Genomic DNA, 14,320 nt, shown 5'->3' on the forward strand with positions numbered 1-14,320 from the left:
TCCGCTGGCTTTATACAGGCATGAAACTTAGACCTTGAAGGGAGCTGATTGGAGAGCTTTTGTAGTATTTGAGCGTGAGGTGCTGCGGACAATACTCGATGGTAAACATGAGAAGGGCACCTGACGGCAACGCATGGATCACGACCTAATATAACAGATGGCTATGACGGTTTGGACACGTTGATTATTGCCGAAAGAGCGCCAAGCAAAAATAATGTTCAGTGCAGAACTCGAAAGAGTCCGCAGGCTGCGTTCACGTTGGTTTTTTGTTTCACTAGAAGAGGATTTGAAACGCTAAACAAACATGGGGACTGAAAATGATTGACCTAGGATCGAGTCTAGTCGAGAAGGATACTCTATTTGGCAAGTTTTGAGTAAGCACCCCTCTGGATACGAAATTCATTTTTAATTTAATTATTTAAAAAAAAGTTCAAGTGGTCTTTGAGGAGAAGGACTATTTTACTACAGTCGACTCTCCACATCTCGATATTAAATTTACCATCGAGATAAGGAGACATCAAGGAATGGAAGACAAATTATGGGTACTAGATCGAAAAAAGCTTGATGCTATGAATAATGTCATTTCTTGATTTTGGAGTGTTTGTTATTGCCTCAAGTCGGTCTAGCAACCTAGAATTTTGAATACATCAAAACAGATAGAGTGAATCCTGCACAAAATATGACCAGAACACATCGAGATAGGGAGGTTATCGAGATGCAGAAAGCAAAAATGTATGTGGATTGAAGGAACCGAGAAAACCATCGACATAGGGAGAGATATCGAGATATAGAACATCGAGATGTAGAGAGTCGATTGTAATCAATTATATTGTTTATTAAAGCGAAATTCTTGATTTTGTTGTAATTTTATAGCCATGCATGGTAGACTTTGTTCAACATCCACATATCTAAATTACAGTCAAACCTCCATGAGTCGATGTTCTATGACTCGATATCGACTCAAGGAAGCAAATTATGCCATATTAAAACATATTTTCTGGGTTACTGTGATGGTCCCTTCAAACGGCTTTACAAAGATTTGCTATTCCTCATCTCGATATTTCCATAAGTCGATGGTCCCTTCAATATCGACTCATGGAGGTTTGACTGTATTCGACTTGTTATTCGTGGCCTTGCGTATAGCGGCGTCATTCGTCTGTGCGCATTTTCGTGCTGTGAAGTGTGCGTTCTATTCCCTTGGTGTACATGTCGGAGGAAATAATTGCGAATATATTATTCAACAGAAGAACGGATAGAAGACGGAAGCATTGCGGGAGGCCAAACACACACGGTTGAACTGACTTGTAGTTTAAAATGTTCGGGGAAACTGAAGGACTATTGCCCAAGACCGATGAAGTAGGAACTGACTTCTACTGTACGTCCGGCATAGGTGTATCGACTGACCTTTGATTGGCGGCGCCAGTTATTGTTATTTGGTGGAACACCACTTGGCGCAAGAACAATGGTGTGATTGCATAGTATGGTGCCCCATATCTGTCTCCGCCAGTGGTAACGACGCTGTAACCAACCTGGAATCTAGATACCAGGTAATTGGAGCTACACATATATACAGGATATGGAACTAGGATCTTCATTTTGTAGTGTTATTCGATGCTCATAATATCATCTTTCGTAAATTGACCTTTCCCGTCAAAAAATGTAGCTAAACCCATATTTTTCGATGCCTGATACTTGATAGGCTATGCCGGAAAACCATATTCAAGCATAATTTGCCATAATTCATTCCGTTTCACTGAATCGTACGCCGCCTTGAAATCAATAAACAGATGATGTGTCTGCAAGTTGTACTCCCGGAATTTATCAAGGATTTGTCTCAGGGTAAACATTTGATCCGTCGTTGATCGGCCCTTACGAAAACCTGCTTGGAATTCACCGACGAAGGACTCTTCAAGCGGTCTCAATCTGTTGAATAGAATGCGGGACATAATTTTGTACGCCGAATTAAGGAGGGTTATTCCTCGGTAATTGGCGCACTCTAGTCTGTGCCCCTTCTTAAAGAGAGGGCACATGAGACCGTCCAACCAGCTAGCAGGCATTTCCTTGTCTTTCCATATTTTCGACATAATATGGTGCAGAACTTCATAAAGCTGCTCACTGGAATGTTTGAGAAGTTCAGCTGGGAGCTGGTCCTTCCCTGCAGCCTTATTGTTTTTCAGCTTTTTAACAGCTTTTTTAACCTCATCTAGTGTAGGCGACTCCACAGCTTGTCCATCGTCGCTAATATTTATTCTGCTCACCGATGCACCGTCACTTCCACTATTCAACAAAGTCTCGAAGTGTTGTTTCCACCTTCCACCACCACCTGTTGCTTATCTGTCAGAAAATTCCCTAGTTGTTCGTTGCACATGACGGGAGATGGCGCTGTCTTTCTCCGCACGCCATTGACAGACTCGTAAAACCTCCGCATATCGTTCTGCTCCATTTTTTTCCTACGCCTCGCTAATCACTTGTTCTTCATATTCTTTCTTCTTCCTGCGGTGGGTTCGTTTTTCGGCTGCTCTTCCTTCCTTGTATCGATCTCTATTCGATCGGATACTCGACACCAACATCCGGCTTCTGGCAACGTTCTTCTCGTCTGTCATTCTCTGCACTCCACATCGAACCAACCCGTCCTGGATCGCCTCTGTGCAGTGCCTACCACTTCTTGTGCTGTTGTGCTCACCGCTCCATGGATCGACTCCCATAGATCGTTGATGTTGTCGCTAACGTTGATTGCACTTATCCGTTCGTTGAGCTTCTGGCGGTACTCAGCCGATACTCCTTCCGCCGACAATCGTTGGATATTGTAACGCATCGTTCGCTGTGATCTTTCGTTCGATACAGTTGACAATCGTGATCGAATTTTACTGACAACGAGGTTTCGATGCCTTTAACTATTTTAAAAATTGAAAACAAAAACTGAAAAAGTGCTGTACGTGTGAACCGGCTTAAAGGATTGGCCTTGAAAGGTTGGTTCAGACTCGAGCGAAAGTCAAGCCAAAATTGACAAACAGTACATTTTGGATTTTTTGTTTTACATTTTTTAAATAGTTAGAGGCGTTAAAAAGTTGATCTTCAATAAATTAAATAATTGATTGAGCGAGAAAAAAATGACGGTAAAAGTCATAACTAAACAGCGGGAATGGAAAGAATGCCTCGGGAAGAAAACTACAAAGAAGTACAGTTCAATATGATATACGTTATATAAAGAGCTAGCCTTAGTCATTTTTTGTTTATAAATAATAGCATATGGTCAGTGGCTCGCCGTGGGGCGTAGTTTAATCTTGCAGGTATCACATGACCGCTTGACGGTTGCCATTTCCGTATGATGCTTGTGATCCTATTGATGAGTTGCTTCGTGCCTTTGGCCTTCCAAACTCCTTTGTATGCAATGGAGCTCAGTAGACCAAAAATCCGTTAACAGTTTTCGAAACATTTTTACGTTTAAAATTGTCCACCGTGTACTTTTTCCAGGATTTTTGTTCGCTTGAAAAAATGTATAAAGCGCGCCGCAGTGCTTTCTGCGATTTTCCTTACGGGTTACCCTTAAGGTCACTCTTGATGGAATCCATGATTAAAAGTGCTCACGTTTTCGGGGGCACACCACTCGATACGGAAGCAACGCACAACTGTCATTTTTATTATTTCAAGAAAACTGACAGTTGTGCGCCGCCTCTGAATCGAGTGATGTGCCCCCGAAAACGCGAGCACTTTGGAACTTGGATTCTGTCAGGAGTGACCTTAACCTTCAAAATGGTCATCAAAAAAACATATCAGCGTCAGACATAAATAGCAAATACTTTGAGCTTGCTAACATACACACAATTCTATTGTTATTCGGTGCGGTTTTCATAAATCTCAATCGAATTATAAATACAAGATAATTTAAAGCAAACAAAAAATAATATTTTCCACCCAAAGCTTCGTAATCTGATGCGCAGATGAATGCGATGAAAAATATTAGTCTAGCGAAAAGCTGTTGTGCAAATCCTCAATCACATTTTATTTTATTACAATGGACCCGTAATTCGGTGGTTCGAAGGGTGTCGTTGGCAAAAGCTGACATACAGTCCAGTACGAGCTCTATTTTATGTTGGCGATATAAAAAAAATACATATTTCACACATTCTACCAGAGAGCGGTTTAGTTCTATGCTTTGCAAGCTGCTTGTTGGAAGCCATTTGCTGTTGCTTGCTTGTTAGTAATACTACCGACTATTCTCTAACTATTTGGTACTAGTTGCGTGTCGACGGTATGAGGTGAACTAAACGATAAAAATATAACATGCCTAGGAACGGATTTTGCTTACCTCCAGGAACTGCAGAACCGTTGTATCCACGACCATCAATGGCCGATGAATCAGATGGACCACTCCGTTCCGGACCGGGATGTTTGCTTTGACTATTTCTGCCAACACCGCACCGGATGCATGTTTTGAGTCCCCAATCACTGTATTGGAGCGAACGTATACTGTGAAAAGGACAAGTGAAAAAAATGCCATATTGTAATACGATTATGCTAATACCCCAATAATAGATGTGGAACAGCCTGGCGAAGGTAGCAGAATTTTCCCAATCGAATAAATTTCATAGCATTTCAGGAGAGTTTACTCCTACGGTTACGGTAGCTATTTTCATCTGGGGTTTGATTCCCGCCAGCGACATCATTTACACAGGCAGAATCCCACTGCATGAAAACTGGCTATTTAGGCGATGTCTGACATGGTAAAGTTGTAGCAAATATGGTTGCCTTCAATGGGTTTTAAGCTTATGATTCGGAATTTGACTCCGGATGTAAATACCTGTCCTAAGCATATTGCAAAAAAAATGTGTGGCCCCCTGTATCTTATGAGAGAGTTTGAATCAAATGTAAGTTGAAGTCCATAGTTTTGCTTGGGGAATACTATTTTTTGGTGAATTTTCACATTTTATAATTATTGTAAAATTTGCATTACTATATAATTATTGCTTTAAAAACAGAGATAATTTTGTTATATTGAACTCATGTCGCTTACATCTCATTGTTTCTCGCTTTTATATGTAGTTAATCGCCAGATTTAAAGCTATCACAAATAAATTCTTTAGGTGCCTGGCCTTTTTCTTCTGATGGTGGTAACGACCATCTTTTCCATTTCACCTCTCATTTTATTATTTGTTTATATTACATCGAAAGTTCTCACCTTTTGCGTTCTTGCCCTCGCCTTGTTTGAAGAACGTGATCGTAACCTTGAGGTTATCTTCAAACGCTAGTGTTTCTAGAGGATCATCCAGTGGTGCTGGCGCTGTGAAAATGACACGATTTGGAATAACGTGACCATCGATCACTTTACGATCAATCATATCCGGTCGTGGTGGGGGCTGATTATACAGAAATAAAAAAATATTACTATCATCATACATTACATCTTCCAGTGTGCCACGCTACCTTGAAACCTTCCTCAACTGGGATAAGGAAAGTATGACCACCAACTGCACGGTATATGTCCTCTTTCTTGGCCATCGTCATTTTATGCCGGAACGAGCTGTAATCCCAGTGGAGAATTGTAGACAAATTACCAGTGATTTAAAATTAATTCCCAATTTAGAAGTGTCCGACGACGGCGAGCAAACCTACCGAATTCGATGCTGACTGATGTCCATATTTTCGGCATGCAGGATGAATTGGTAAGCGTCCGGATTGTATATCTCGAACGAGGTTGATGGATTGGCCGTCAAGGGTGTTAAAACGTCATCAATTATGTGCAGCACCTGAAACAGAGGTAGCGAAAGGAAAGCATCAAGCGATGATTTATTCATGAATTCTCTTTGAATTTGATTCGTTCAATGGTTTGCATGTCATTGAAGTGGAGATGAATGCTCGTGGTTTATATGGTTCAGGGTTTTTGGTTTTTCAATGGCATCGATGGCAAGGGCGAATACCATCGCTCATATAAAACGTTTATTACCATTGTAAACCAGCTAATACACTTCATGCTAAGGAGGTTTAAGTTGATTTTTTCACGAGCGCACAGGAAATATTACTTCCGATGGTTTTTATTAATTCGGCAGTTTTGGAAACCGGAGACGAGCCAGCCTAGGGATGAAAGTCTCCTTAATAACGACAAAAAAAAAGTTTTGGAAACTGAGCTTTTGACTATATCTGGCATAATCAAAACTAATATTTGTTTCTAACATCTTTCAGCATAGCTCCATTCGATATATCAATCTTTAAGCCGTTGGAACGTCTCCACCTCGTGTCATGTGGCGTTACTTACTTTGAACACTAAAATTGTCGACCAACCTTTTTCCCAAATTTATCTTTTTTTTTTGATAGATAACCCCCTCAAAATATTAATATGATCCATAAAAGAAGACCCTATGATCCATAACTTTGAATGAATGTTGAAATGAAATGAAATCATACAATTGAAAATGTATTACAAATATAGGGATCATTCTTCTAATCTATGGACAAGAAAAAACGTTTTGCCCTTTCACGTTTCTTGCGATAGTATTAGGAAAAAGCGAAGTGTGTAACCTCTTCGGTGAAGACGCAGGGCGGATCATCTGGACCATTGCTCATAAGCGGAACAGATAAAAATGCAAGTAGAGTGCCTTGCCGGCAACGAGCAGAACCACCTTTGTTTCTAAGAAGTAGTACATAAAAGCCTGGCATCGCACTATGGGGCCTCCCCATACAAACAGGCTTATAAGATGTTTTTGATGTTGTCATAACAGGGATATGTTGTTAGGCAACAATCTCAGTCATTTCGTGACTAATTTTTGAAAAGGGCCCAATATTTTAACTCTGTAACAAAAAATATACAAATCTCGCTTAACTTTCAAAAGGACCTAAGTAACATTTTTTTCATGAATTAATTTGAATAGCGCAATCAACAGAAAAACATGAAAGCTTTTGATTGCACTACTCAAATTAATTCATGAAAAAAATGTTACTTAGGTCCTTTTGAAAAGTTAAGCGAGAAATCTTCAAACGACATCGAATTTTTATTTACAAAATATCAAGAACAAATTGGGAAGAACTTTTATTACAGTAGAATATTGAAATTTGTGTGTTATGATGCACACTACGTAAACAAGACAAGTTTTGGGACAAAAGCGATTTTTTTAAATCCCTTTTTCTCAAAATGGCGCAAGTTTTCGCGAGATTTTCCATGGGAATCTTAAAGTTCACATCCCAAATGTAGTTAATCCCCAACTAAATATCTCCACGGGGAAATGCGGGAAAAAAGTGGCTGAATTTTAAAGTTGAAAATACCTCTAATTTTCAATGTTTTGTTCGTTCCTATTTTGATTTTTTTAAATTTTTACTTCATGATATCACAATCTTCGTTAACATGATATGAAAGCTTAATTATCTTTACAATGCTGTATATAAACCTTGGTATCGTGTCAGAAAAAACCTTTCAAAAACTGGTATGAAGTAAAGCAAGATTTTGGAAAGAAAACCCGCGTTTTTTACCTTTTCTCAACTTTGATAAAATGAAATAAAATCTCCAAAACTATAACTCGTAGGGAACTGAAATTTTGGAGTTTTCTTATCTTGTGTATCTACTTTCGAATAAAAATAGTGAAAAAATGATTGGTGAAAGTCGATTTTCTGATTAATGTTTGCCTAAATCCTCTTAAGTCATAGTGCATCGTGAGCGTAAGGCCACAACTCCCGAAACAGGGGATCCCTGCTGAAAGACGAAATAGGAGACGAAACAGGGGATCCCTGAAGGAGATGGAAGTTCGTGCTGATAGTGCCAATTATACAACAGGCAAAACGTCTGCTAAACGTGGATGGAACAGAAGAAGCCCTAATACCGCATTATTCACCGCCGCGAGTTTTTGTAATTTCTTCTAATAGAATACATAAATTTAATTCTAAATGAAGACAATAACAATAAGTAAGTGTATTTTTGTTCGAAACAGATTCAAATGACTGAGCCGGAACTACTGATGGAACTGTTTGAACAAGGTGTCGTAGAGGTTCAAAGAACAACACAACAGAATGGACACGACAGACGACAGACAATGATAAAATATAGTGAATACTACACTCATTCTTACTATTGAGGGATCAGTATCGCCTATATTTACTATTTTGGTCCCTTACGAGTTCCAACAAGATAGTACTATGCGAGACCGATGTTATGCTACAATTGCTACACGTGTATGGACACATCAACACAATAGATTCGAAACACACTGCCTGTAGATACTGTTCTGGGACTCATAATGAATAGCTGAAGAATTGTTATTCGGAACCTATCTGCAGAAATTGCAAAGGTGGTCATCAACCTACTAGTCGAAAATATACTGAATATAGCAAGGAGAAAAAAATCATTAGAATAAAAGTGGACACTGAAATGTTGTCCACCAAAGCCGGGAATACATACGAAAAGGGCCGCAGTCAGAAAACATAATCAGCTACAAGTATAAGAAGAAAACGAAGAAGTGGAAATGTAAAGAGCGGAAATAAATAAGTTGAGAGAAGTACGACTACGACGTGAAGTGAACCAAATGATAGCATAGTTTTCAATTGTTTCGCTTCACGTTTCACACTTCGTTGGAGTTTCAAAAAATGAAAACCGCACACGCAAAAAAGCGTCCATGAATTCGTGAACTAACAAGTTCACGGTGTATTTTTTCGTGAACAACAGCCACGGATTCGGGAACACAGTTACGTTTTCTGAAACGTTCTGGAAAACATGACTGGTGTTCCCGAATCCATGAATTAAATCACGGTGTATTTTTGCTGATTCACGGATTCGGGAAGCTTTTTTTCTGCGTGCGAGCTATGTACTAGAAATCAACAAAAGTAAAGCACCAGCAAAACTTACGCCTTAGTATGTACTGCTCGAAGGTATACAGCAGTTTGTTTGTGCAGAGCTTATAATAGCTAACTACGGACAGGTGCAATGCTAGTCGAATTACTCTGCAAGTTATATGAACGGGTAAATATCGATGATGTTGTTGTTGTCAGAATGAAAGTCACGAACTTATCCCTGGTATTTTAACTCTCAACTACTCCGCTACTTCAAAGTCACTTTTCCGCCACACTCAGTCACTCTAAAACCAATCCAAAATAAAATGGTCGTATCCTGACCATGATACCGATATCCGATTTATATATTAAAACGTATCCTTTACTTGGCAATCCTGATCTTAAAAGGTAAAAAGCGTATCGCCAAGACGCGGATAACAACTGAATTGGCGTCATCTTGCCTTCGACCTGATGATAGTTATCCGAAATAGTCTTGACTAGGCTGATGGGGTAACGATGGCAGTGTATTGCTGTTTACCGGATCAGAGCGTAACAAAACACCAGTGGGCGTAAAAACACGGATCCGAAAACTCAAACTACGACCATGTCATGGGACGCCATGGTCTCGGTAAAATGAACGAAAACGGAGAGCTGTTTGCAGAATATTGGGGTGACAACGTCATGGTGATCAGGCTATCGCTCTTCCTCCATGGACCGCTAGAAGACATGCTGACTGGAAGATGCTATGATGAAAAGGTCTTTCATTGGAGAACTACACAGAAAAAAAAATATGAAAAGTAAACAGCGCGTAAAACTTGCCATGCGGAAAATTACACTTTTCTTCGCAGAAATGGCCCTCTTCCCAACAAGATTGCTTACAACTTGCATGCAATATAGACTTTACTTACTTACTTATGGATCCTGTACACCTCCGGTGGTGCAAAGGGCCGACTTGAAAGATCTCTATCCTGAGCGTTGCCCGGCTATCGCTTTAACCTGTTGCCAGGTTAGATTTCGGCCGACATCTTTTATTTCTTTATTGAGGCTTCGCCACCATGAGCCTCTGGGTCTGCCTCTGCTGCGATGTCCCGCTGGGTTCCAGTGTAATGCTTGTTTACAGATTTCGTTTCCGCCCCTACGTAGAGTGTGGCCGACCCAGCCCCACTTCCGATCCCGAATTTCTGTTGCTATCGGCCTCTGGTGACAACGACGATGGAGATCCAGTTGTGAGGCCACCAGGCCCGAATTATATATCGCAGGCATCTGTTAATGAACACCTGCAGCCGTTGAGTGTTCTCCACTGATACACACCATGTTCCGCTAGCGTATAACAGCACAGATTTCACGTTAGAGTTGAAAATTCGTATTTTGGTGCGTTCACTTATCTGCCTGTTTTCCAGATATTTCTTAAACTCGCAAAGGCAGCCCTTGCTTTCTTTATCCGTGCGCTTATGTCGATCTTGGTACCGCCGTCTGACGCCATTTGGCTACCAAGATATTGGAAGCTTTCAACATTCTCCACTGGTTGCCCGGCTACTGTGAAACTGGAAGGAGTCACCGTGTTTACATCCAACGGTTTGGTTTTGTTGACGTTGATGACTAAACCTGCCGAAGAGGAGCGCTCGGCAAGGTCGTTGAGCTTACTCTGCATATCAGAGCGCCGTTGCGCGAGGAGTGCAACATCATCCGCCAATTCGAAGTCATTTAGGTGCTCCATGGTTATAGGCTGCCATAACAGCCCGCGGTTTGGTTCACGGTCAATCGCATCTACCAGAATCTCGTCGATTACGATGAGGAACAGTAACGGTGATAGAATACATCCTTGCCTCACACCAGCTACGACCCGGAGAGGGTCGGACAAGACTTCATTGTGCAGCACTCTACACGAGAAGGCCTCGTACTGTGCCTCGATAAGGCCGATGATTTTCTCAGGAACTCCATTGCGTCTCAGGGCGCCCCACATATTCTAGTGATTGAGACGGTCGAAAACTTTTTCGTAGTCAATGAATACCAAGTAAAGGGACTCTTGGAATTCGTTGACCTGCTCCAGAATGATGCGGAGCGTGACAATATGGTCCACACAGGATCTTCCGGCACGGAATCCAGCTTGCTGCCGCCGGAGAGTCGCATCGATCTTCTCCTGAATCCGGGCTAGGATAGTTTTGCACAGAACATTGAGAACGGTACACAGCAACATAATGCCTCGCCAGTTATCGCATACAGTCAGGTCACCCTTTTTGGGCACCTTCACTAAGATACCTTGTATCCAGTCGACCGGGAAAGTTGCGGTGTCCCAGATATTACGAAATAAACGATGCAGTAGTTGAGCGGATGTCATGGGGTCAGCTTTGAGCATCTCGGCTGATATGCGGTCGACCCCTGGGGCTTTATTCGATTTCATGCTTTGGATGGCTGTTTGAATCTCTAGCAGTGATGGAGCTTCGGTATTGACGCGTGTTATACGTCGGATCCTAGGCAGATCATGCCGAGGTGGTGATGGCCTGGTTGGCACTTCAAAAAGTTGTTCGAAGTGCTCGAACCAGCGTTTCAGCTGGTCAGTTGGGTCGGTCAATAACTGATCATTCGCGTCTTTCACAGGCATCGTTGCATTCATCTTCGCCCCGCTTAAGCGTCGTGAGATATCGTAGAGGAGGCGAATGTCCTCGGTTGCTGCGGCTCTTTCTCCTTCGTCGTCCAGAGAGTCTGCCCACGCTCACTTGTCCCGTCGACATGAGCGTTTAACTTCCTTCTCAAGAGCCGAGTATTGTTGACCGCCTAAGACTTTGGCTTCTCTGGTTTTTGATTGCTCTATCGCGGCATTGGCTTCTCCTCGCTTCTCTATCTTTCTCCAGGTCTCATCGGTGATCCATTGTTTTCTCTGGGTGCGCAGCTCGCCCATATTGTTCTCGCTGGTGGTGATGAAGGCATTCTTGATGGCGGTCCATTGGTCTTCCACGCTGCCACCTTCCGGAATATCTGCAGCACGCGTCTCCAGGTCTTCAACGAAGGACTGTTTCACCGTGGCATCGTCCAGTCGGCGTGTGTTGAATCGTCGTCCAACTCTTTCCTCCTGCCGACGAATCCGCGCAATTCGCAGACGTATTTCGCCGATGAGGAGGTGATGATCAGACGCGATATCGGCACTACGTTTATTCCGTACATCAAGAAGGTTCCGTTTCCATTTTCGGCTGATGCAGATGTGGTCGATTTGATTTTCTGTAAAGCCGTCACGTGACCTTGTGAACCGGTCGATGAGGGAAGAGCGATCCCCCGATCACCATGTCGTTATTACCACAAAATTCTGCGAACAGCTCTCCGTTTTCGCTCATTTCTCCGAGACCATGGCGTCCCATAATGCGCTCATGGTTCGAGTTGTCGGATCCGATCTTCTGTATTTCAATAGATATAAGCATACATTGGGAAGCACTTCCTCTGGGGTCTGGGGTGTTATTTTTATGTGTTTTGCTTCTTCCATGGCATACTTCGTGATATGGCAAACGCCACACCATTTTGTTATAGAGCCGGAGCAGAAGCTAATATCTTGAAAACAGCAGTTCGTATGAACTTGATATGCATAAGAGGTAACATGACAAGAAATAATAAAAAAAATATCAAAAATACTTTAGGCATAACATGATTACTGATGAGATATCCTAATACAAAACGAATAATAATTTCGTTATGCCTTTGATACAGTAATATTCCGATTTTATCACCCCACATCATCCTCAATGTGTAAAAACTGGTGACCCAATATAAAGCAATACCAGCGCCGGCCGTGTCCGAATGCAGGTCAATTAAGGAATGGGTAGGAAAATGTTGACGTGATACTCGCTTTGATGGAAGCCGACGAGTCATCTGCACTTCCACGAGAAATCACTGGGATGTTGGAAGATATGGGGTAGGGCATGTAGCGGGGTTCGTCTTGGTAAACGGCATTCTGTGTATAACGTGTAGTTTGACTATCGCGCACTAATTAGTTCAATTACTAACCGCACTAAGTAGAACAAAAATTCCGTGCTCTCGAGACCGTTCTGTTTTAAACAAACATAAAAATCTGTGGCCTCGAGACCGTTCTACTTTTTAAGAGAACACTATTTTAAAAACTATTTTACCTTCATGGTATCGCGACAAAGAAAAACTAATACAATGCGAGCCCGGTGGCTTCTGCATACTGAGGATCGCGCTTCTACGATCGAACCGACACACTCTCAAGAACTGTATCAACTTTCATTTTTACCTGGATTGTCCCGAGAAAATCTCGCACAATGTAAGCTTGGTAACTTTTGCATACCGAGATACGCGTAACTTGAACTGAACCGACGCGCACTTTAACACGATCTTTCAAGCACTATTTCATGAGATAATAAAAATCTATCATAATTACTTATAATAGCTTCGTGATATATTGCATTATCTCAATAACCCCGTGAAAACTCATACACAACTTATTTAAACCAAGAAAATAAAACTTTACATAACAACGTTACTCACACCACTTCTAGACAGAATGTTTATACACACTTAACTCATTTTTAAAACATACTTTCTTTTTTTTGTATAATCCTACAACGACCACAAATCAGGAAAATAATCGACCTTTAATTGTCCAGAAACGTATTCATAACAACGAAACCTGTTGGGTTAACAATTCTTTGATTAACTTATATTTTAAACTTTTTCGGTGTATAAGGTAGAATGACTGGTCAAATAACATGCACTAAAAAGTAATAATTTGCAGTAATTATTTTTGATTATCGGAAAAAATTCAACAATTCGGAAAAATAGCGAAAAACACAAGATGGGTACTCAGAGTTATCTAGGGAGATGAGAGAGCATTGGGTTTATATTTGTAAATATCAGAAAGAATATATCAGTTATTTTTTACCTACTATTTATTGGCGGTTTGTTGCTTTTTAAGCATTTTATTTGCATAAAATGCTACCCATACCAAATACTTTACAACAGAGTCACGATCAAATGATGTGTTGAACTGTGTATCATTCTACATTTCGTTAGAATTTATTTACTTCCTTTTGAATAATTATGGAAACTACAATGAAGAATGGCGTGGTTGGCGCGATATGTTGTGTGCCAAATGTTCTGTATATTTTAGCGTATCCAGCCAGCTATTGATAACAACATGGTGATATTTTGTAGAAAATCTTGAATATGAATAAAACATTGTTGATTGCTGTTTAAAGTCGGCCAGGATTTAAAGTATAGCATTGATTGCCAGACAACGGGTCCTGTTTGCTTTTTGGTCGTCTTAAATTACTGTTTTACGATTTTTTTTGTGTGTTTTTTAATGAGATATTTATGATTTTAGATGTTTGTGATAATAAGGTATAAAGTAGACATGAAGTGCGTTCACCTTTTAATGAGTTGTTTATGTATGAAACTAGTGTAGAACATTATACCGTACGAAGATGATTATCAACAACAGAAGGATCCTCCTGTATGTATTCTACTATATATGACGTCAGTGTGATTTTGGATGTTCAAATCTAGGATTGAGCTTTATCCGTTTAGTATTTGTAATAGATTGAAATGTAAATTTTAACCCTCT

At 40.8% G+C, this 14,320-nt stretch overlaps 1 protein-coding gene across 4 annotated transcripts in view; it reads right to left on the minus strand.

Moving 5' to 3' along the window:
• LOC134205545 (fasciclin-1) overlaps nt 1–14,320 on the minus strand; it is a 576,572-nt gene that overhangs the window by 61,520 nt on the left and 500,732 nt on the right. For all 4 annotated transcript variants that reach the window (XM_062680847.1, XM_062680846.1, XM_062680848.1 and 1 more), the window contains 4 exons: nt 5,614–5,747; nt 5,425–5,521; nt 5,180–5,357; nt 4,310–4,470 (listed from right to left, as the gene is read on the minus strand). In XM_062680847.1, coding sequence (XP_062536831.1) covers nt 4,310–4,470; nt 5,180–5,357; nt 5,425–5,521; nt 5,614–5,747 — 570 coding nt within the window. The remainder of the gene's footprint in view (nt 1–4,309; nt 4,471–5,179; nt 5,358–5,424; nt 5,522–5,613; nt 5,748–14,320) is intronic.

This window comes from Armigeres subalbatus, chromosome 1 (assembly GCF_024139115.2).
Source record: "Armigeres subalbatus isolate Guangzhou_Male chromosome 1, GZ_Asu_2, whole genome shotgun sequence".
Lineage (NCBI taxonomy): Eukaryota > Metazoa > Arthropoda > Insecta > Diptera > Culicidae > Armigeres > Armigeres subalbatus.